At 35.4% G+C, this 25,155-nt stretch overlaps 1 protein-coding gene and 1 non-coding gene across 2 annotated transcripts; one reads left to right on the top strand and one right to left on the bottom strand.

The window, feature by feature from the left end:
* On the bottom strand, positions 1 to 21,513 carry LOC121413802 (centrosomal protein of 57 kDa-like). Its single transcript, XM_041606760.1, has 9 exons — positions 21,373 to 21,513; positions 17,596 to 17,827; positions 16,444 to 16,629; positions 14,948 to 15,189; positions 9,972 to 10,049; positions 8,790 to 8,948; positions 7,540 to 7,754; positions 1,995 to 2,139; positions 1 to 1,179 (listed from the first exon to the last, which is right to left on the bottom strand). Exons 1-9 carry the CDS (start codon positions 21,397 to 21,399, stop codon positions 922 to 924), a joined length of 1,542 nt encoding a protein of 513 aa, XP_041462694.1. The 5' UTR covers positions 21,400 to 21,513; the 3' UTR covers positions 1 to 921.
* Positions 6,421 to 6,574, top strand: LOC121414557. Its single transcript, XR_005969868.1, has one exon. It is a non-coding gene; the product is annotated as a U12 minor spliceosomal RNA (small nuclear RNA).
* Positions 21,514 to 25,155: the final 3,642 nt, after the last annotated feature.

Below are 25,155 nucleotides of genomic sequence, written 5' to 3'. Positions count from 1 at the left end.
CACAACTCTTGCAAGTTCAAGACTTCTTGTAGGAATCGATAGCACTGTGATATCCTTTAGAATTTCATTGGAATTATTTAAAACTTGATGGTGCTGTTTTGCTAACATTATAGAGGCTGACTGAATCAGATTAAGCCAGTGGCACCATAATACATTGTCTTATATGCAAGAGCATGATGCCCTTAATGAATGTGTCACATTGAAATCAATCTGAACTATGGAAAGTTGACAGCAACATAATTCATTATACTCACAAATGTTTCTGTTTCTGTTTATGGTAACTCCCGTAGGAACTTGGCAGGTCAGCGTTTTGCTGGTAAACGCCAAGCTGGTATATAACCAATTACCTAGGAAACATTTTACGTCTAGGTTAATCAGTCATAGTGGCTGACCTAATAAATGGCAGATATTACTCTCAGGTCTTTTTATCAAAGTGGAGATGATGGCAGAGTGGGGATTCAAACTCACAACCTTGCGATTCTGAGTCCAATGCTCTAACCACTGGACTCTAAGCACTGGATGTTATGGCATGTTGCTTTGCTCTGAAAGGCATCATGAGATTAAATTTAATCTCAAAAGCTATGGAAAGTCATGAGCCCCATAATTCATTATCTCACATTAGATCATGATGCTCTATAAAAGGAATTTTGTATATATGTCATCGAATTGAAATTAATCTTATCTATGGAAAGCTAGCAGTATCATAATTCATCACCTTACACATGTTAGGTCACGATACTCTGAAGTTTTGTGCATGTGTCATCAAATTAAACAGTGCTATTTTTAGTGTAGATAAAAGGGACAGAGCACATGCCTTTCCCTTGACAGATAAGCCATTTACACAATAAATTAGGACACTGCAGGCTTTCCATAGTTAAGGTTTATCTGAATCAATCCCCAACATTTGAGACATGCTCTTTTTTAATCCCAGCTGACATCGTCTTTGCGTAATGATGTCTGCAGCACTTGCATATCCCGCAGCATTTGTAGATTTCGTTTGGAATCGCCGTTTGACACATGGATAGGCCCCGCCCCTCGACCTTTGGTCTTCACCGTGGTGATGACCTGCACCTCTGCTCCATTTGAATTGGAAGGGACAGATGAATGTCTTGTTCCTATTGATCTTGGCTTGGTCGTCTGCGCCTTGGGGGCTTTTGTCTTTTTTGGCTTTCCAGAAAGCTGAAAGTAATACACAAAGTAAAGTTAAACAGGATCTTCTTGTAAGTTTGATGATAGGGAGAGTGTTGTTAGCAATAGGTCCTGATCCACTGTATTATAACAATTATCTTAACTTTGTCAATGATGAGAAGTCATGGTTAGGACAAACCTTTATTAAGAAATAAATACAGCCACCTTTTTTATAAGCAAATATTTCTGCATATATAGTTTAATGATAACTTTAATTATTCAAAATATTTACAAGTTGATTTCTTTGTGATATTTGTGTTGTTTACAAATACAACAATGATAATAAATGAAAATCAGAACTGAAGCAATGCTCGTAATGTTTAGGAAAATACCTCCAAAATAATGTTTCTTTCAATACTAATTTGAAAATAGCAAGAGAGCTATTCAAATGGCCAATCGTGTACAGCACAAATTTCACTTTTAAAAAATCTGAACCAGATCCAATGTTATATAAAACTGATTTAAATTAATGTTTCAAATACAAGTATGACAAGTTCATGTACTATAGCTATAGTAAAGAAAACTGAACGATCCTGAGAAAAGCTGATTCACAAAAAGTTGATATGATACTACAGTAAAGAAAACTGAACTCCTAAGAAAAGCTGATTCACAAAAAGTTGATATGATAGCAACTCTTGCTGGAATGTCAACTACCATGACAACAGTGGAAATTTCTGCTTCCTGATTGACTCTTCCAATGAAAAGTTGACATTCCAGCAAGAGTTACTACCATAGCAACTTTTTTATGGAATGGGGCCCTGAATAAGGATAAATCAATGTTGCAATCTGAATGCAATCAAACCTACCTGTTCTTTATGTTTCTTGAGTTTAGCAATCTGGTCCCCCTTGGCCTCCATCTTGAAGACTAGATTATCAAGCTCCCTCTCTAGATCCTCCCTGATGTGAGGGTCTTCCGTCTCGCGGATCTGCTTAGCAAGATCTTGGTGTTCTCTGTGAACGGAGAAAGGGAGGGGAAGAGAAAATGAGGTAGGGAAATGGAGAGAAAAGGGGAGTAACAAGTGGAATGCCTCTGGCCGCCTCACCTGCATCACGCGGTTCAATATAGCAGCAGTGCTGACTTTGAATACTACTCTAACTCCCACAAGATGTTCAGTGATACATGGTTACTCTTATGTCCACTTTTTATGAACTAGACCAATAAACTTACAGAGATATGATGGTTATTCAACAAAAAACCCCAACATGGCCAAAGTTCATTGACCTTACATGACCTTTGACCTTGATCATGTGACCTGAAACTCGAACAGGATGTTCAGTGATACTTGATTACTCTTATGTACAAGTTTCATGAATCAGATCCATAAACTTTCAAAGTTATGATGGTAATTCAACAGATACACCCAATTCGGCCAAAGTTCTTTGACCTTGGTCATGTGACCTGAAATGCGCACAGGATGTTCAGTGATACTTGATTACTCTAATGTCCAAGTTTAATGAACTAGACCAATAAACTTTCAAAGTTATGATGGTAAGTCAACAGATACCCCGATTCGGCCAAAGTTCATTGACCCTAAATGACCTTTGACCTTAATCATGAGACATGAAACTTGCACAAAATTTTCAGTGATGCTTGATTACTATCAGGGCGCGACAAACCCGCTTGCCCGATTGCCCGGGGCAAGTAAAAATGACGTGCGGGCAAGCACCTCTCAAAGTCAATTGCCCGATCGGGCAAGTGGTTGTTGTGTCTTTTTTTTCTGTACCGTACCTCGTTTTTCCATAAATCATCCAAAATCCACACTCAAAATCATGAATAAGCCTTAAAAAATAGGAGTAGCGCCGTTTCAAATTCAGAAATTGCGTTATTTTTTCTGTACCACGTATTTCCATACATGGTACGGTGTGGTACCAGGTATGAAAAAAATCAACGCAATGGCGGGAAACAGTTGAATGTAGTATAGGGGTCCATTATGACTACCACCATGTGCAATTTCTAATGCACATTTTCCCCCTTCCGATATCACAATTCTGTGATAAAATAATTAGATTTACACAGGAAATAAATCACAGAGTTTAGTAACTTCGCATTGGTGAGTTGTCATGTCATTCGGCTTTGCTTTTCAAAACGGCCTATTAACATCCAAAATAACTTGCCGTATTTGTTAATTATAACTTAAAATTCATTTGTTTCCCTTTTTGAGGGGATCAGGTAAATATCAGACAATAAATCATCAAACAAAGCTCCATCTATTTTACAAGGCCGGCGGGAGGCTCACACACGTGCGCATACTAGCTAGCCAGTCTGAGCTCTGTCTCCCTGCCAGAGCTCTGGGGGACAATTCGCTCAGTAAAGGCCACAATGATGGTGATTTTCTGTTTCAGACAGAGTTTACATTTCGGGTATATTATTCAAAACTTCCAATAAAGTTTGATGATTTCTTCATTGTCATGTATATTTAAGTTATTAATGAATACATTCTCACCAAATTTAGACTCCCCCATAGAGAAATGCAATTTTCGTAGAAGTCTGCGTTTTCAAAGAACTTCAGGAAAAGTTAGGGTATGTGGGCCTTTATTACACGGCCGAGTACAGGTTATTGTACTGGAATAGGCGAAGTAGAAATTACTCTGTAGATATTGAATTCATTTATATCAAAGTTCAACTCACAGTCACACCCACACAAACACACGCGCGCACACACACACACACACACCCAAGATTCTAAGCATAGTGAAAAAAATACTTAAAAATCATACAATATTAAACAATGTTACTAATAATTCATTAATAAGTGAACAGGTATTCCTCAAAATAGAAAAAAAAGTAGCATGTGAAAACATGTCGATAAAATTATTGACCGAGTGGAACATCATAAAATGATGAAGAAAAGACTTGATGGTTTCCAACTAATTTTTTTTTTTCAAGGAAATATGGAAAATAAATGACCATTTCATGGATTTAAAAAAGATGCAAAATGTGAAATTTTAGCCACTCCACTTTTGATGATAAAATAATTTTTTCCGAGTCAATAAAGAGCTGAACATTTTTCACTGGCTTTCTTTATAGTTTCCAACTACGGTATGAAAGCAATTCTAAGGAAATATGTTACGCAGGTAGCTATTTCATGGATTTAAAGATGCAAAATATGAAATTTTAGCAACTTTTGTTGAAGGGTTTTTAAAACCTTAAATACCCATAAAATATCGATTTTTTTTCTCCAAAATAAACGTAAAGACTCAGGCCTACGTTGCTGAAAATATCCTTTTCAAAGTGTGTTCTTTTATACTGGACATGATTCTCAATTGTTATTTTGTATACCTTAATAAAAAATAAGAGTAGTGCTGTCATAATGAAAAAAATTATTTAAAAAATTGGGCAAGCAGTTTTTTCTATCGGGCAAGCAAATTTTTTCATCACTTGCCCAACAGGGCAAGTGACGAAAAAAATTTTTGTAGAGGCCTGTTACTATTATGTCCAAGTTTCATGAATCAGATCCATAAACTTTCAAAGTTATGATGGGAATTCAACAGATATCCCCAATTCGGCCAAAGTTCATTGACCCTAAATGACCTTTGACCTTGGTCATGTGACGTGAAACTCATGCAGGATGTTCAGTGATACTTGATTAACCTTATGTCCAAGTTTCATGAACTAGGTCCATATATTTTCCAAGTTATGATGACATTTCAAAAACTTAACCTCAGGTTAAGATTTCGATGTTGATTCCTCCAACATGGTCTAAGTTCATTGACCCTAAATGACCTTTGACCTTGGTCATGTGACATGAAACTCTAATAGGATGTTCAGTAATACTTGATTCACCTTATGGCCAAGTTTTATTAACTAGGTCCATGTACTTTCTAAGTTATGACGTCATTTCAAAAACTTAACCTCAGGTTAAGATTTGATGTTGACGCCACCGTCGCCGTCAGAAAAGCGGCGCCTATAGTCTCACTTTGCTTCGCAGGTGAGACAAAAATAGATGGCAAGCAAAAAGAAAGGGGAGAAAAAGAAAGAGATAGAATGAAGTACAAAGAAATGGAGAGGGAGGAAGAGGTGATGAGGACAGTAAGATATGTTGAGAGAGACAGAGATGGTGACGGAGAGAAAAATAGAGATAATTATGATGAAATAGAAAGAAATGGAAAGTGGAAGAAATAAGTAAATAGGTAAAGAGAAGTGAAATAAGTATGGAAGAGAACAAGGTAGGGAATGCAAGAAAGAGGTGCGTGAGAAAGATAAATAAAAGATTTGGTTTTGCACAATACATGTACATACCAATAGAAACACCTTGCATGCTAGGTTGGGAAACCCTCACACAAGTCTCCCTGACATACTTTCATAACAAATTATCTAATACAGACATTCTTAATATCTATGAGCATGGAATTCATTCAATCATCTTTCCAATATGATAAAATATGTTTCAACAACAAATGGAATATATTGTGTTGCTATGTCAGAAAACCTCAGACAATGTAACAATAAGACCAGTATTTGGTCAGACTATAAGCCTAATTCAAATTTTAAAAAGCATGCCAACTTATGGCACATAATATAAACTAAGGTCCATAACATAGCAGATTATCAGGGCTTTGCCAATGAACAAAAAAACGCAACTCGGTGCATAATACCCTCAAAATGGACATTCACTCTTTGTTTTGTCTTATTTCTATTGTTTTTCTCCTCAAAGTAATTAAAAACAATTAATAAACCCTTACTCATCTATAATGTCTCGGCATTCATTCAGACAAATATCAAATAAGAGCCCTGTCCAACAGTAACAACCATAAAGAGCTTGCTGTGTGCAGTATGCTTGAACTACACATCATGAATATGCACCAACTCATTTGCATATCTCATTATATATGCAAAAGCTGAATTATATGATATGGACACCTATGAAACATAAACCCCCAAACACTATCCTCAGAAAAATAACTATATCATGTAGCATGCCCCTCAAAAATAAGGAAAAGTCTGCTCTGTATGCTTGATCTACACATTATGAATATTGCATCACCTCATTTGCATATCTCATTAAGTATGCAGAAGTTGATTTTTTACACGCGACCCAATGTCAAATGCAAACCTCAACAAAACTAACCTCACTATCTTCAGAAATTATTCAGAATGCAGATGGAAACAAATTTGTTGATATTCAGATAAGATTTGCAAAAATAAGTGAATTTAAGTGAATTTCTGGTCACTAACCATCCCTTTACAAATGCAGTGAAAATACATAAATGTGAGGCAACCTATCCCTCACCATGCCTTAAACTAATGAGTAAGGAAAATAACGAATCTAGGTAGCCCTAGGTTCCACAGCTTATTAGTCTGTGAGGAATTTCTCTAAGGGGACAGGTTGCCCTTGGTGTGGCCCACCATACTTCGGTGGGATGCCCATGATTGGCGATCTTCCCTCGTCCCCAAAATATAATCAAAAGACAAGAAAACTTGAACAAATACCTAAGAACATATACAAAATTAATGATGTTTAATCTTTTAAATTGTAAGTGATTGTAAGTGGATTGGGCCTGAATTGCATCTTGCATCAGCTTCTTTCTGACATAGCAACACTATCATGTGATAATGCATAACAAGGATGGCCCTTAGTCTGCAGGCACAGACCTTTGGTTTTCGACATTCGTCTAGTGCATAATCTGAGAGTCTGAAGAAGTGAGACTATTCACTTAGTACTGTGCCAATACCAGGGGGTATACTTGACACATACTGGAAGTTTGTAGTCTAGTCTTTACGCTAGACATAGTAAAATTGAATAAAGTGTCCAATTTTAGTCTTTGCTTATAAACCGAAATGGCCATGGTGTGGCCTATCTTAATTTTCTGGATGCTTAGTCTGCACGCCCAGACTCAAATTTGACACTTTACAATTAATACCACGTCTAAGGTGGAGACTAGACTCCAGAACCAATGTGTGTGTGTCAAATAAGAAGTAGAAGCAACCACACCACGAAAGTAAATGTAGTAGTCTCACTTCTTCAGACTGCATTATGCACTATGCGAAAGCCATGATAGGTCTGTGCCTGCAGACTACTATACCCACGCTAGGGGATTTTCCCTCATCCCCAGTTCCCGACAGGTGACCATGCAATTGTGCAGAAAATCAGTGCGCATGTCGCTAATGGCATGATGTAATCTCCATAATCGGAAATTCATTTTTTTTAAATATTGTGTGAATTTATAGATAATGCTTATTAATGTGTGAAATCAGAATTCGCTCAAAGAAAACTTCAACTAGAATTTTAATATTTTTCTTTCAGTTTTTGATGTGTTCTTCACTTCTAATGAATAGAAAATATAAAATTCTAAAATCCAACAGGTTCTAGCTCTTTGCTAAAATGGGTCACATTTTACGACAAAACTTACAGTCCCATGAGGGCAAACTCTTCCTGGAGTCCAAGTACGAGGTCGGATAGGTCACTGCCGGCAGATGACGACACCGATGCTGACCTTTTGACCTTTGCACTCTGAGGTCGGTGAGGTGCGAGAGGTCCGTTGCCACACCACGCTGTGTTGTGTGTCTTAAGAATGGCAAGTACATTCTGGAGATTGGCATTCACAGAGTGACTGGGAGTTGTTGACTGAAAAGTGAGATATAAAGATTTATTTTGCCATGTCTCAATTAGCCTTTATATTTGGTTCTTAAAAATATACACATGGTTATCAAAAGATACAGTTGGCATATTTCTCTCTCTTTATTAACATTTAAAAAACACTATTCCTATTTGTCTCAATATCCACCATTATTTCTATTCAACAACGGTTAATCAACAGCTATTGTGTATGATGCTGCTAACTTTATGTTTCTCATATTGACGTTTATCCACATCATCCCTTATTTTCCTTCATCGTCTTTGGAATAATCTGCCTCCTTCAGTGCTGAAGTTTCACCAGTGTCCAGTAACACAAAGGTTAGCAATTGATCGTACCCTTGATTTTCACAAATGATTGTACATTGTAGTCAATGGAATCAATCGGGGGAAAATGTGTCTACGATCATTGCTAAGCTATGTGTTAAACGGGCCCCGTAACACAAAGGTTAGCGATTAATCGCTAATTTGAAAGAATGATTCTGATTGGTTCCCAGTCAGTCTACTGAGTAAAATGCACACGCAACAATGAACATGATATGCCATTTTATTTAGCGATCAATCACTAACCTTTGTGAAATGGGCCCAGATGTACTTGTATGCATGCTAAGAGGAAGGTCATATTTACAGGTGCATCTTACGTATTTACATGGCACAGATAAAGAGTAAAAAGCTTTTATGTTAAAACTGAAATATAATAATAATAATAATATCTGGATTTATATAGCGCTTTTTGCCTGAGGGTACAAAGCGCTTGATATTATTACCCCAGCACAAGCTCCAGCTACCATAACCGGCGCTCAGTGCATTCAAGGAATTAATCCTGCCAGGTACCCATTCACCTCACCTGGGTCGAGTGCAGCAGTGTGGATAAATTTCTTGCTGAAGGAAAACACGCCATGGCTAGGATTAGAACCCACGACCCTGTTTGAAAGGCGAGTGTCAGAACCACTAGACCACAACACACCCATGAAATATGGACCTTTCACATGTTTAATATTTTACTAATTGTATGATAATATTTACCTTGCCTACAACAAATGGGATCTGCCCCGTGCAATGAGGCCTGGGAGACGTTGGCTGTGGAACCTTTCTCCTCTTCTTCTTCACTTTCCTGGGTCTTCGCTCCTCCGTGGTCTGTTCTGTGGCGAGTAGAATGCGGTTGGTTTCTGCCAGAGTCCTCAACTGAAAGTGACATAGAAAAGAATTGGAGATTTTTTTTGCTGATAGGAGATGTATCTGCATTAGTTATACTTTTAGGTAAGGGGTAAAAAAAAAATTAATGAGAAGAGTTGAATGTTTTTTTCTCAGATGAATAAGTTAGATGTGGCCAAAATATTTACAAAAACATACAGAATAAGAGAGATTAAGTCTTATCTACTATGAGATTACTTACCCCCCCCCCCCCCACTTGACAAGGTAACATGACATTTGCTCTAGCAACAATTGCTCCGATGGAAAATCTGCATGTTAAGCCAAACATAAAACCTAAACTCCAACTACAGGGTAAATAAACCCTAATCCTTAGCTTTAATTTTTTCTGATCCAAAAATTCTATTAACATCCTAATTTTAACCTGATGCCCTCTGAAATATTAAAACTGGAGCAAAATGTTGCAGGAGCATATATCATGTCACCCTTCACATTCATATTAAGCCAAATTCAGTTCACTGAGTATTTGATAATCACTTTGTCCTTCAATAAACAAATCGCTTCAGTTTGCTTCAGTTTGCTACAGTTTGCTCCATGAGATATACATGTTGGCCCACTCAATAGTGATAACATATCAAGAGACCAGTTGAGCAATACATATGTTGTAGATCTGGGCCCCGTCTTAAAAAGAGTTACGATTGTTTTTATGGACGGCCAGCAACGTCATCGTCTATTATGCATGTTTGTTCAAACTATTTTCTCGCTATGATGTATATTCATGCATTCATTTTTTTCTTGAAAATTCACTGCGCTTCTCTTTGCATACAGAGGACATTTTGCAAGTTTTTCATAGAAAAAATTTATGACACTGATGGATTTCCATACAGTGAGGATTGATCGGATCAACCGTAACTCTTTGTAAGACGGGGCCCTGATCATTAGGAAGATCCCAAGGTGGTTTGTCAGAAAATCAATACATGATGCATCATAAAGGTAGGATGCTAAACCACAAGGTATAAACAAGTATGATGATAAGTGAGAGACATAATGACAAACCTCTGCTTCACGATCTAAGAGCATTTTCCTTTGCCTTCTCTCTTCCTTGAGCCTGTTTTCCAAATCTCTGATTTTACTCTATAGAACAGAAAGACAAAAGAACATATTTTCAGTACATAAATCCTTATTAATACTGTCATTACAGATAAAATTTCTTTATGTGTAAAAGACCTCAATCATCTCATGATGAATGAAACTGCTTGTAAGAGATCAAAACATCAGGGGTGGTATTCTGAAAATTGTCTTAACTTTTCTTGTAACTCAATAAGATAACAGCTCGTTAAAAATTCTCTTAAATCTGTATTCTAAAAATTGTCTTATCTCTTAAGGACGTCCCCTATTTTATCTCTGACACGCCCAATATTTCATCATCAACCAATCATTAAGCTAGTTATATGCTTCGGTCAACCAACAAAAGCATCTCTTCTGAAAAATAATAAAGCGCATTTTTGATATCAGGCTTAATTTCCTTGCGCCCCCACGCTTTTGTCTGTGCGCTACTGTGCTAAAAATACATGTGGCTCTTCCCAAAGACATATTTTCTCTGAAAAGATTTGTCTCGAACACCAACTTTAAATTGTTGAAAAGTCTACCAATCCGTCGTTATTATGTATTTGGAATGTCTCCTTTTGTAAAACATGATGTTATTGCAAGATGCAACAAGAAATAATTATTAGAGACGGACAAATATCGCATGCAACATTAAGTTACAATAGCCCCCTACCTCTTGTAAATTTTCTTGTATTTTGCAAGGAAGTTAACAGAACTCAAAGATAAGAGAATTTTCAGAATACCTTTTATCTCGATATGGTATCTTGTGCAAAGGGATATTTATGCGCCATTTTAACTTGATTGATTGATTGATTGATTGATTTTATTCATATATACATCATTTTAAACATTACATTATATTCATATTAGTATAATCATTTTATATATATATATATACATGAATGGAGCATCTTAAGCTCTAAGAGCTTGAAAATGATGTTCCATTGAGAAATAAAGAATACAAAGATACATAATTATACATTGGCTAAAGTAATATATTCAATGATGCGAACATCAACAAAGAGTAAAAAGAAGAGCAAGAGAGATAGAGTGAGGGGTGAAAAGAACAGAGTGGGAAAGAAAGAACTGAATAGAAAGAGAGAAATATGAGGAGAATTTTTAACAATATATAACAAGACATGTTTGATAACGAAGACTCGTTCGTGAGTTATTTTGTTTGCATAATAAATATAAACAATAGTAAATAAAATTAATTTCATATGTGTGGTGGTACATTATGTAACCATGCAGTGGTAATAAACATACATGACATTATTATCAACCTTGCGTTTCATATTTTGAAATAAGGAAATGTTTAACGTGCCTCTTGAAGGAATTTTTTGTTGGGCATGAACGAATATAAATAGAAAGGGAATTCCAAATGTCGGGGCCAGTATGTCGAATAGATCTATGGGCAAGAGCTGTTCTTGGGTTTTCTAAATGAATATTTGTGGAGGTTCGGGTTGGGTAATTATGAATAGATGTATTGAAACGGAACATTTTTAAAAGGTTGTCAGGAAGTTCGCGGATTTGGAATCTGTACATGAAAAGAGCAATTTGAAGGTAATGAATGTCATGTATGGTTAGGGTTCTAAGTTTATGGAACAATGGGTTTGAATGAGCTCGATAGTCTGAGTTTGTACAAATACGAACAGCTTTTTTCTGAAGAAGAAATAAAGAGTTGATTTTTGTTTTTTGACAAGCCCATACAACATTACAATATGAAATATAAGGCAGTATGATAGAATTATATATAGTAAATAATGTTTGGCGAGGAATAAACCATCTGACCTTATATAATACACCGACTCCACGTGAAACCGAAGTAACAATATTAGCTATATGTGCATTCCAGTTTAATTTATCATCGACAGTTACACCTAGAAACTTTGTTGTTTCTTTCTGATCAATTTTCATATTATCAATAAAAATATCAAAGGACCGAATATTAATATTGGAGCGTTGATTTTTAAAGTATATATAATTTGTCTTTTTTACATTTAATGATAACTTGTTACTTTTGAACCACGTGGAGACTTTGGGTAGTTCTGTATTCATAGTTTCAATAAGATAAAGAAGGTCATTGTGAGAAAAAAATACATTCGTGTCATCTGCAAATAAAATGAATTGAAGTAATGAAGACGATTTACAAATATCATTTATATATATAAGAAACAACAAAGGACCAAGGATTGAACCTTGGGGAATTCCACATTTGATAGGTAATATATTTGAGTTGAAATTGTTATAAGATATGTATTGTTCTCGGTCTGAAAGATAATTAGAGAACCAAAAGAGGGGGGTTCCACGTATACCATAATATTTCAATTTTTCCAGTAATATAGAATGATTAAGTGTGTCAAAAGCTTTACTTATATCCATAAATACACCAATTACATGTTCTTTCCTAGAGAGAGAAGCCGATATTTTATCACAAAGTTCAATAAGTGCTATATCTGATGAATTGTTTTTTCTAAAACCATATTGAGAAGAGGCTAGTAAATTATTTGACATTAAAAAACTATACAATCTATTATAAACGACTCTTTCAATGATCTTGGAAAAACTTGTAAGAATAGATATGGGTCTGTAATTGCTCATTAAAGAAGGATCATCTTTTTTATATATAGGAATAACCTTTGCAAGTTTCATTTTGCTTGGAAAAACTCCTGTGCTTAATGACAAATTTACTACATGTGTAAGTGGTGAAGCGATATTCAAAATTATTTTCTTCAAAAGATTATTACTGACTTCATCATGACTTATCGAATCACTGGATTTAAAGGAATTGACTATCTGAATAATTTCAATGAATGTTGTAGGGGTGAAAAATAAGGAAGAATCACAAGGTGTTTTTAAGAATTGTTTAAAATCTACAGTAGTATTCTGTATTTTTGAAGCTTGCTCAGGCCCTATATTTACAAAAAATGAATTAAAAGCATTTGCAATATCGTTAGGTTGTTCATATACTATATTTTCATGAGAAAACCTACTTGTAGGAATAGGGTCTTTTGATCTACAAAGAATATCATTAATTACTTTCCAGGTTGTCGATATATTACCATTATTATTTTCTATTTTTCTTCCGTAATATGTTTTTTTCGATAATCTAATAAGAGAAGTTAATTTATTACGATAAGTTTTATATCTATTGATGTTGTTCATAGTAGGATATTTTATACTAGCCTTATAATATATATTTCTCTTTTTTATAGAATTCAACAATCCCTTTGTTATCCAGGGTTTATTTGGACGATTTCGTCTGTAAAGTTTAGTTTCCGTTTTGGGAATATTTTTGTCAAAGTAGTAATTAAATCTTAACATAAAGGTATTAAACGCCTGTTCCGCACTTTGTTCTGATATTACATTCTGCCAAGTCTCTAAGCTAAGATCTGAATTAAGGTTGGAAATGTTATCAGGAGTATATTTACGTATTAATTTGGTGTCCTTTCTTTTGTTACAATAAAAAAACTTTACGCATAATTCTAGCTCTGACATCATACGTGCTCAGCGAAAGTTATAAGAGAATTTACAAGAAAAGATACAAGAAATTTCGAAATACAGATTTTATTGTAACGCTAAAGATACAAGAATATTTCTCTTAAGACAATTATCGGAATACGGCCCCAGTTTGTTAAACTGTGCAATCACAAAAAATAAATAAAATAACACTGGTGCTATTTCATAAAGTTGATTGTAAACATGAGCCGAACCTTTTGAGCCACCACTAGAATATGGTAATGGAATGGCAAACCAAATGGACATCTCAATAACAGTACATAAGCTGAATTTGAAATTTGAAAATATTAAGATATCTTACTACCTTATCTCATTTTCAGGCAAAATAATTTGTTGGCCTTCACATGAACTAAAATACATGTATCTCAAAATTTAATTCAGTCAGATTAATATATCATGACAAACTTTTCACTCATACTCATGCCAGCCAACACTTTATAATGAAAAATCTTACTGAAAAAAAGAAAAATCTCATTGGGGGGCAAGTAAGCACTGAAGGTATACTGCCCATACTTTATAAAAAATCTTGTTTTTTTTTGCTGTTTTGAACAAAAAATACCGGTGATCTAACTGAATCTGATAAAAATCTTACTAATTGGCAGGTATGCATACTTTGGTATGTCATATATTCAGTGACTTTATGAACTGGCTCAAACCTCGGCTGGTCACCAAAATATGATTTCGATATAATCACATTCAAAGTTTGGATGTTTTTCAGACCCTCATAATTTCGCACTTTGAAAGAAACCAGATCAATTATTTATACCAACTCAAAGTATACATTCTATTCTTTAATAGTATACAAAATTTTGTCTGCAAATCGTATTCATTCTTTCAATATTTGAAATTCATAAAGTGCATTCATGCATTTCAGAAAACTGCTAATTTTGACCAAAAACCGGGGGTTTGAGTCATTTATAAGAATCACGGGCACCATGCACACTGTTTTTTAGCGGAACAAACTACGGTTTGAGCTGGTTTGTAAAATCATTTATGCCATGCGTACGATTGTTTAGAGGCACAAACTACATACGCGTAGCATCTAGGTCGGATCTTTGCCTTGTGCGTGCCATTCCAGAGACCTTATAGTACCGGTACATTAAGAATGGTTTGAGCCAGTTTGTAAAATCAAAGGAGGGGTTGAGCCGGTTCGTAATTCAAATATGCTCTTATTCTTTTAATAATACAAATTTTGATGTGACATTTGGCAAATCAATATATTGAATCAAGGGCCTTCAAAAATATGCAAAAAATAAATTTCTAAAACTTGACCGAAAATTGGGTATGAGCCGGTTCGTAAAATCACTGACAATATTACAGTCAATCTGATAGTCATGCATTACTTTACAACAGCTTTATGAAAAATGCTACAGATCCAAGTAATACCCATGGTAACATGAAATTACCTGTGAAACTGATTGGTTATCTGTCAAGCGGTTGTACTCCCTCTCTAGCTTCCGCAGCTTCTCTTCTTGACTCAGCAGTTCCTCTCGTTGGGCGAGGGTGTCCTGCGTTCTCCGCGCCTCAGCCATCCTCAGTGCGGCCTGCCGATCGCTCTCGGCGCTCTGCACCATCCTCCGCATGTACTCCAGCTGTTTCTCAAGCAGCGGTATGCGCTGGTCGGCACCAGATAATTGGCTCTGCACCTCTGTGAAAATGATATCAAGGACTTTGAGTGCATTTAGTGTCTTTCCCAATTAGAGACAATTTCATGGATAGTAACTTGAAACAAGTGGAATGCCTCTGGCCGTCTCACCTGCATCACGCGATTCAACATAGCAGCAGTGCTGACTTTGAAAACTACTATAACTCGCACAAGATGTTCAGTGATACTTGGTTACTCTTATTTCCACGTTTTATGAACTAGACCAATACACTTACAGAGAAAGGATGGTAATTCAACAAATACCCCCAATGTGGCCAAAATTCATTGACCTCACATGACCTTTGACCTTGATCATGTGACCTGAAACTTGCACAGGATATTCAGTGATACTTGATTACTATTATGTCCAAGTTTCATGAATCAGATCCAAAAACTTTTAAAGTTTTGATTGTAATTCAAAAACTTAACCTTAGGTTAAGATTTGATGTTAACGCCGTCGCCGCCGCCGTCGGAAAAGCGGCACCTATAGTCTCACTCTGCTATACAGGTGAGACAAAAACAACAAACAATGCAACAAGATGTATCCAAGTTAAATGAACTAGGTCCATATATTTCTAAGTTATGATACCATTTCAAAAACTTAACCACAGGTTAAGATTTTGATGTTGATTCCCCCAACATGGTCTAAGTTCATTGACCTTAAATGACCTTTGTCCTTGGTCTTGTGACATGAAACTCTAATAGGATGTTCAGTAATACTTGATTAACCTTATGGCCAAGTTTCATGAACTAGGTCCATATACTTTCTAAGTTATGATGTCATTTCAAAAACTTAACCTTAGGTTAAGATTTGAGATAGGCGCCGTCTGAAAAGCGGTGCCTATAGTCTCACTCTGCTATGCAGGTGAGACAAAAACAACAAACAATACAACAAGATGTATCAATAGGCATTTTCTCTTTGAAATCTAAACTTGCAAAATAAAGGAGATACATGCTTTTGAAAAGAAATATACCACCTTCTTCACAATCTGCCTTTCAGCACATTTTCCTACGAGATAAATCACTTGCATACTAGATTTTTTAATCATGCTGCCTTACCTAGCACCAACAATGTACAGTATGTATATTTCCAAAAGTGATACTAATCGCATAATTTATAGCTCAAGAACCAGTGATGTCATTCCACACATAAGGCCTCATTCAGTTCTGCAAACAGTCTAACAATTGGTCCAACAACAATGCCTATTGTCAAAAATGAACCCGACATCAATCTGTAACTAGTTCGTGGATCTATACCTTGTACATCCCGAGCTGTCTGTGTCTCCTTCTGCGTTCTCCTCTTGGTTGCTGTAGGCTCCTGTAAGGTTTGTCTGTACTGGCTGGTTTCTTTGGATAGGGATTTCAGGTTGGTCTCTGCCTGGGCTCTCTCTAGCTCCAGCTTACGGATCTTTTCCTGCAAGCCCCTCAATGCAGACACCACCGCTGCGAAAGATAATGACAAAATAAATAAAACAAAAAAATATTAACTTGAATATTGAACAGTGAGAATGTACACCAAAATGGTAACTCTTTCTTGGGTGCTATCAGATTCTCCAACATTTTCATTTCTGTCAGCTAGATTTAAACTCATTTTTCAAGGATAAGAGCATTGTACAAGAATGTAATACTTTGTCCTGCTTGATAATTTGATCCTACTTAAAGAGAAATTCCAGTAGTTGCAGTTAACACTGATTTCATGAGAAAGTCTGTAAAACAAGGCTTAATTGCAAGTATATCATCGAGGATCTAGATCTGGTACAGTTACATTAACTGAACTTTGTGAAATCTTGAAATCTACGCTGAAAAATGTTCACACCGAAAATCCCCAACACAGATAAGCGCACGTGGGACAATGTATAATTATTGCTCAGGGCGTCGGGCCCGACGCCCTACCCGAATCCCGTGCTTATTTGCTGATTTCTCAGCAATTACACAATTTCTTCCAGAATCCTTTGGCACATGCGTTTTATTTATACAGACACTTTAGTGGTCATTTCATTGGATTCTGTACGAACTCATTTTGATATCGTTACCAAAACTAGCATTTACCTTTAATAGGACATAATAATAATAGATAAGATTTTTATAGCGCACTTTCCATCTTGATTAGATGCTCAAGGCGCTTCAGAGCAGAACAACAGAAACTATTTACATATACATGTAATACATGTCTGAACAATAAGTCAATGTCTATCAAAAAACACATTTATACAGGTATGTTTTCAGGTTGCCCTTGAAGGTGGTCACTGAAGTCTGGGTTTTCAAACTGAGTGGGAGAGCATGAGGTGAATCAGGCAAACCAGTGACTGGCTTATTTGAATTAGAACAACAGGTAACCAGTCTAGTACAAAATTGTGCATGAGTGTATGAAACAACTCTAAGGAAAGTGTGGATACATGCATCTCTCACCTCTGCTGTTGCTTTCTGGGACAGCTCGGACCTGTTCTGGGTGCTTCCTCCTGGCGATCTGATCCCCCAGGAGCGGCCTGGCAGTTGGGTAGTCCTGGTATGAGGATACAGACTCCACGTTGAAGGACATATCATCTCCTGGCATCCTGCCGTCCATCCCTCCGAGTTTACCTGTAGTTTTGCCATAGGGCGATGCCAGACCACCTACTCCATCTGGTCTCCTGGTTGACGTCTTGCAAAGGGAAGAGATATTTTGAGAATCAAATGAACATGACTTTAAATGTTCATATATTGCATCTAGCAACTGAAATTCAGTAATGTTGAACTTAAGGAACCAAAAATTGATGTTGATGCAGCATCATTATTCAGCCTTTTAAAGACCCCTCTTCCTCTTCTTCTCCTATTCCTCCTCCATCCCCTTTAGCTTTGGGACATCCTTCCTTAATCAATTGCTACATAGTGTAATCTTTGCAATGCCTAAGCATGTGGCAATAAACTACATGTATAAGAATGTAGGAGCAATCAAATTCAAAAGATGGTATGTCATATTTTTCAGCAGTCAATGCGCATGTGCATTTTAAAACTTGTGCATGAATTTTTACACCGAACTGTCTTTGTTTCACCGTGTCTGCAAGTGCAACTAAACAAGTTGCAGTCTCAACATGCACAAAGCAAAGCCCAATTGTTCACTGCTACTACCCTGCCTGTTGGGAATCCAAATGTAGATATATGCAGTGTACAACACACACTTTAAAATTCATTAAAATGCCACTTTTGTAACAAAAAAATACGAATTTTCATACAGTTGCAATCTATTTTTCAATAGTAACGCGGGGATCATTATTGCACCTGTATTCACCAGATCCGGAGCACTGAAAAAATAATTTTTGGCATATTTTTGTGCAGGCCCTCTATTGTGAAAAGAAAATTTTAAAATAAATGTCATTTTTCAATCTCTATTTTCAATTTAGAAAAAAATAAAGGACTTTAATTTACTAATGAACCAAGTTATGTGATGAATAGTTGTAATGGAAACTGAGGGTCAAAAATCAAGCATTTGTCCACCAAAAACAAGAGAAAATGAGCCAAATATTGCCAACCTTATTTCACCACACAGGGAATACATGTAGTAACAGAGAACAAGGTTATATCATAACCTTGTTCATTGAATGAGTGGCAAAGCCAAAGTCCATAAAACACACAAAACATATTCAACACATACCTTTATGGTTAATGAATGCAATGCATCATGGGATGGATTTCTAGTAAACAGGGAGGCAAGCATAACCAAAAGATATAGTCCGAGGCATTGGAAAGTATCTCACACTCAATATTTATCTTTCAATGTCACTCATAATCATTGTTCATAATTTTGGGCATATTTTTGTGTATGCCCTCTATTGGTGGAAAGTAATATGGCAAGAAAATTTTCATTTTTCAATCTCTATTTTTAATAAAGAAAAAATAATTTAAAGAATCAAATTTACATAAGAGCCAAGTTATACGATGAATAGCTGTATTGGAAACTGACAGTGAAAAAAAATCAAGCATTTGTCCCATAGAAAAAAAGAAAATAAGCCAAAATTGCCAGCCTTATTTTGCCACACATGGAGATGTAACTGAGAACCACCCAAGGGTCACTTGTTCACTGCTACCACCCTGCCTGTGGGGAATCTAGAGGTAGGACTATGGTATGCCAATGTTGTACAGAGCACACACTTTAAAAAATCATTAAAATATCACTTTTGTGACCAAAATTACTAATTTCCATACAGTTGCAATTTGTTTTTCATTAGTAACTTGGGAATAATTTTTCATTCACCAGAGCGCTCAAAAACTTGAATTTTGGGCATATATTTGTGTACGCCCTCTATTGGTGGAAAGTAATATGGCAAGAAAATTTTCATTTTTTGATCTCTATTTCTAATTAAGAAAGAAATGATTTAAAGAATCAAATTTAAATAAGAGCCAAGTTGTATGAATAATAGATGTAATGGAAACTGTCAGTGTAAAAAAATCAAGCATTTGCCCCAAAGAAAAAGAGAAAATAAGCCAAACATTGCCACCCTTATTTTGCCACACATGGAGATATAACTGAGAACAAGGTTATATTATAACCTTGTTCATTGAATGAGTGCCAAGGGTCATTACCATCCTGCCTGTGGGGAATCTATAGGTCGGACTATGGTATGCCAATGTTGTACACAGCACACAATTTAAAAAATCATTAAAATATCACTTTTGTGACCAAAAATACTAATTTCCATACAGTTTAAAGTTATTTTTCATTAGTAACTTGGGGTAATTTTTGTATTCACCAGGGTGCTTGAAAACTTGAATTTTGGGCATATTTTGGTGGAAAGTAAAAATGGCACAATAATTGTAGTTTTTCAATCTCTATTTTCAATTAAGAAAAAAATAATTTAAAGAATCAAATTTACTTAAGAGCCAAATTATATGATGAATAGCTGTAATGGAACCTGACAGTGTCAAAAAATCAGGCATTTGTCTCAAAGAAAAAGAGAAAATAAGCCAAACATTGCCAACCTTGTTTCACCACACAGGGAGGAGTAACAGAGAACAAGATTATAATTTTATATCATAACCTTGTTCATAGAATGAGTGACTGAGAACAGGGTTGACATAACCTTGTCTTGTTCATTAAAAGGACAAGTCCACCCCAACAAAAACTTGATTTGAATAAAAAGAGAAAAATTCAACAAGCATAACAATGAAAATGTCATCAAAATCGGATGTAAAATAAGAAAGTTATTACATTTCAAAGTTTCGCTTAATTTCACAAAATGAGAGAGTCAATGATGTCATTCATTCACTATTTCTTTTGTTTTTTATTGTTTGAAAAATGAAATATTTTGATTTTCTCGTCATTGTCATGTGAAATAAAATTTCATTCCTCCCTGAACACGTGGAATTCCATTATTTTAACATTTTGTGCTTCAGGCAAGGAGGTCCTAATCGTCAAATTCGTAAAAATTGAAATATTGTATAATTCAAACAATAAAAAACAAAAGAAATAGTGAGTGACATCAGTGACACTCTCATTTGGATGTAACTGGCTCGTTCATATAACTATTTTGTTAAAAATAAGCGAAACTTTGAAATGTCATAACTTTCTTATTTCACAATCACATCCGATTTTGATGAAATCTTCAGCATTGTGCTTGTCTGATTTTTCTCTATTGATTCAATCAACATTTTTCTGAGGTGGACTTGACCTTTAGTTTAATGAGTGGGCATGGCCACTCCGGGGCCACTCATTCTGGATGCGAATCTGAAGTGACAATGCCAATGGCAGTTTTCCTTTATTTTTAGCCCCTCGGAGCTGATTCCCAACAATTTATACCGACTCAGACATGATCAAGACAAGATGATCATGACATGATGGACAGACTGTCTGTCTCAATTCTTGACAAAAAAAATCTTCAAAGTTCAACTCAAGTCCCAAGACTGGCAAGAGTCAAGTTGTCATGGTTGTGAATGATTTTTTAAAGTAAACTTTCTTTCTTTTTTGTTAACATATTTATAAGTTATATCAATAAAGCTTTATAATTTGGTAAAGACAGACCACTTCCATATCAAGCTACAATGGTAACATAAGGCCCAAAAATAAATATCTGTTTAAAAATAAAACAAAAATTAAAGTAACAAAAACGTCAGTCAACATTTATCCGGCAATAACTAACACAAAATGGCACGTCTCGGACTGCACACAAAAAAATGGAAGCTGAAAATTTGCAAAAGGTACAAAATCATTACCGAAGCGTATGTTGAATATCTATCCATAGAATTAATTGACAGTGAAAGTGTCAGCAGAATATCCTATCCTGATCTCGCATCTAGCTTGTAATGTAATAAAAAGATGAAAATCTCCACGAAATCTCCAACTACCGCGCACAAACAATTTGAATGACTCAACTACAGATGGCGCTAGACCACTAAAATTGTGCGCATCGCATAATAAAAATGGGGATGGCGTATTTCGATCCGTTCGACACCCTCAAAATGGGTCAAAATATTTACCACTCCATACCCCCCCCCCCAAAAAAAAAGGGAGAGATCGGGCAATAAAATGTGTTTAAAAAAAAAAACAATGAGTGGTAGGAAGAGAAGAACGATTTTTTTTCTTTCTCTGCTGAAAATTTTAGGGCGTATAGGTAAGGATTTTGACTTCTCACGACAAAAAATAGATTGCTTCATAACTATTATTTTATTTCTAATTCTATACATTTTTATTGAGGCCAATTTTAAAAGGCGCAATGGGGACAATCCATAGAGATCTAAATATCCATACATGGGCCACCTTTTGGGGAGGGGGCTCAGTGAGTAAATGTGTAAAAAAAATCGGTGACAATTTTAGGGCCGTTACATCTTTTTCAAAGATTGGTATTGAACATTGTGTGCAACGAATGCCCCCAGGGGAGCAGTCAAATGTATTGCTGTGCACATGCATGACCAAATTATTTCCAAACACCCCCTTAACAAGTTTTTCTCTGTGTGCAAAATAACCCCCTAAACATTACACATTTTTGTCCCTAAACAAGTTTTGTCTAGTTTCTAACAATTAGCTTAAATATACAACAAAAAATACAAAACTATATTCATTATGAGTGATGTCCCCAGTGCAGTTATGGGGTCAATATTCCACAATTGGGAAGAACCCGAACACTTTTCAGAAACAAAGCCCCTGGGAAAAAAAATCTTGGAGGACATAAACACGTATGGCTAGTCTTTAAAAACAAGCTTTGGGGAAAAAATACCCTAAATAAGTTTATTTGCTCTCATTTACTCATATCTGGCTTTATTATTATCATGTTATTCTGTTATGACCAACATTATTCTCTAGTCGGATTTCGTTGAATACCATTCTGAATATCTTATTAAACCCGATAGGGCCTGCTTCTATAATATTTTCTTCGATACGGTGCCTGAGACCAGAAGAATAAAATCATCTTCCAAATATGACAGACTAATTGTCAGTTTTGTTGCATTCATGATCTATTTCATAATGTTATTATCATTTTACAAAAAATATGGAGTGCAAAGAACCATTCAAAATCAAACTGAAAAGTCCGACAAACGGGGAGTCGTGATTGGGGGCGGGAGCAAAAAAAAAACATTTTACATGCACTGTGAAAAATGAAGTGCTAATTTAGCACTTACAGTGCTTGTATTGGGACTGCACTATTTTATTGCTGATATACTCTAGTTCAAATTTAAACTAGAAAATCAACACTCCATATAGTGCAGTTACTGATTTTCTCGTTCAAATTTAAACTAGAAAATCAACACTCGTATAGTGCAGTTACTATACAAGCACAGTGAAATTAGCACTTCATTTTTTACAGTGTGAACTTGTATACTTGTATTCGAAGTTTTGGCTGTTCCCCCATGGTGGAATCCCCCCCCCAAAAAAAAAAAAAAAAAAACACACACACACACACACCTAGCCGGGTATCCATTGATAAAGTATACACTTAACACTCACAAAATAACTTTAACGTCAACGAATGTTCATTTTTTTTTAAGTTATGATATATATAAAAAAAACATTCTTCCAAACTAGACAGATGGGGTTTGAGGAACACGAAAGAAAGGGGAAAGGAAAGAAATATCGGGTGGGAGGAATTTGCTGTCAGTGTCAAAATCTATATAAAAAAATAGTATATCTTTTTTTTATAAAAGGGTCCAAATTTGTATAAGCGCGCTTCGCTCGCTGGTATCTTTTATGCATCATGTTAAAGATATACAAAAAAGTGTTTAGAATATTAAGTCTTTATAAGATCTTATTGTTGGTAAAAAAAAAAAAGTAGGTCGATTTTCCTACAGGGGAAGTTCACCGTGACAAAAAGCCGAATATTGTAAAAAAAAAAAAAAAAGCAGAAAAAAAATATTGCCGAAGGTTTGAGAACAATCCATCAGAGAATTCAAAAGTTATAAGAATTTTAAACGTCAAGTCTACCTCAGAAATATGTTGATTTGAATCAATAGAGAAAAATCAGACAAGCACAATGCTGAAAATTTCATCAAAATCAGATGTAAAATCTAAGAAAGTTATGACATTTCAAAGTTTCGCTTATTTGTAACAAAATAGTTATATGAACGAGCCAGTTACGTCCAAATGAGAGAGTCGATGATGTCACTCACTATTTTTTTTTTTTTTTTTAATTATACAATATTTCAATTTTTTATGAATTTGACGATTAGGACCTCCTTTCCTGAAGCACAAAATGTTAAAATATTGGAATTCTACGGGGAGGAATGAAACTTCATTTCACATGGCAATGACGAGAAAAGAAAAATATTTCATATTTCATATAATAAAATACAAAAGAAATAGCGAGTGAGTGATGTCATCAGTTACTCATTTAGATACCGACCGAGATGTGCTTTTGTGAAATGAAGCGAAACTTTATTATTAAAATGCCATAACTTTCTTATTTTACATCAAATTTTGATGAAATTTTCAGTGTTTTCAGTGTTATGCTTGTTGAATTTTCCTCTTTTTATTCAAATCAAGTTTTTGCTGGGGAGGACTTGTACTTCAAATATTTGATTTTTGAAGTCACTGATCATGTGAGGAGCATTTATACATAGGGAATGGAAAAAAATCGATGAAATGTTATTTTCTCAGAAAATTGAAAATCCTTTTGTGTATCAATAGACAAATCACTTCACATCCCATCATCAAAAAAAAAATCACCAGGAACCACTAAAAAATGAAATTCATATTGTGCAGCTGCTCGTTATGACGTCACAAATCCTAAATTTAAAATTCTAATAACTTTCTTAATCTTTCAACGGATTTTCCTCAAACTAGTCACCCTGAATATTTGTTCCCGATATTTATTTTAATTATTTTTTTCTGCTATTTTTACAACAACCTTTTCTTCAAGGTGAACTTCCCCTTTATAATGAGATCCCTATCATGATTATTCATGATTCCCTAAAAAAGATCTTTTTAAATGTTCCTTTTTCAGGTCTGAAAATCAATAATTTTCAGCTCGCGCTCCGTGCTTGCATTCGTTGTTAAGTTAGATACGAATCATGTTTATGAATAAAATAATATCAACTTAACAGTTAGACTATTCCGCCCTAACATCTGTTGAAAAACATCCACACTCGCATTGATATAGGGGCGCGATTTTTGCACTTGCCACGGGCACTTCTTGTCCTAGATACGGGCCACTGCTTGCACAGGATCACCCACGAAAGCTCAAAAGCTTGATCTAGTATGTCCTCGACATGTTTACGATAATAATATGATGAAATTATACTGTTACATATTAATGAAAACGAAGAAAAACAAAAATCAGAATTTACTATTAGCAATAAACAAGATGTGAAGATGATTATATGCAAGAAGAATATAAAGAAGAAGAAGGACAGCAAGAAGAAGAAGAAGAATAAGAAGGATACTTGCCGTTTGCGTGCTGTTTGATATGATATTTTATATTAAACTCAACCCACTCACTCTGAAAGTTTTCGAGGTACAGTGGCAAGTGGTATCAGTCATCACCATTTCTCCTGAATAAAAAAAGG

This window comes from Lytechinus variegatus, chromosome 4 (genome assembly GCF_018143015.1).
Source record: "Lytechinus variegatus isolate NC3 chromosome 4, Lvar_3.0, whole genome shotgun sequence".
In the NCBI taxonomy this organism is placed as follows: domain Eukaryota; kingdom Metazoa; phylum Echinodermata; class Echinoidea; order Temnopleuroida; family Toxopneustidae; genus Lytechinus; species Lytechinus variegatus.
Note: the sequence above shows the minus strand (reverse complement) of the source record. Positions and strands in the feature narration are given on the sequence as shown.

Bases quoted from the DNA above. Each gene is read 5' to 3' on its own strand.
- LOC121413802 (XM_041606760.1), bottom strand. From the start codon at position 21,399: ATGGATAGATATTCAACATACGCTTCG. The intron at 16,630-17,595 runs GTGAGAGATGCA...TATCTTTCGCAG, and splicing joins CCCAGAAAGCAACAGCAGAG to CGGTGGTGTCTGCATTGAGG. The intron at 8,949-9,971 runs GTTTGTCATTAT...TGTCACTTTCAG, and splicing joins TCTTAGATCGTGAAGCAGAG to TTGAGGACTCTGGCAGAAAC.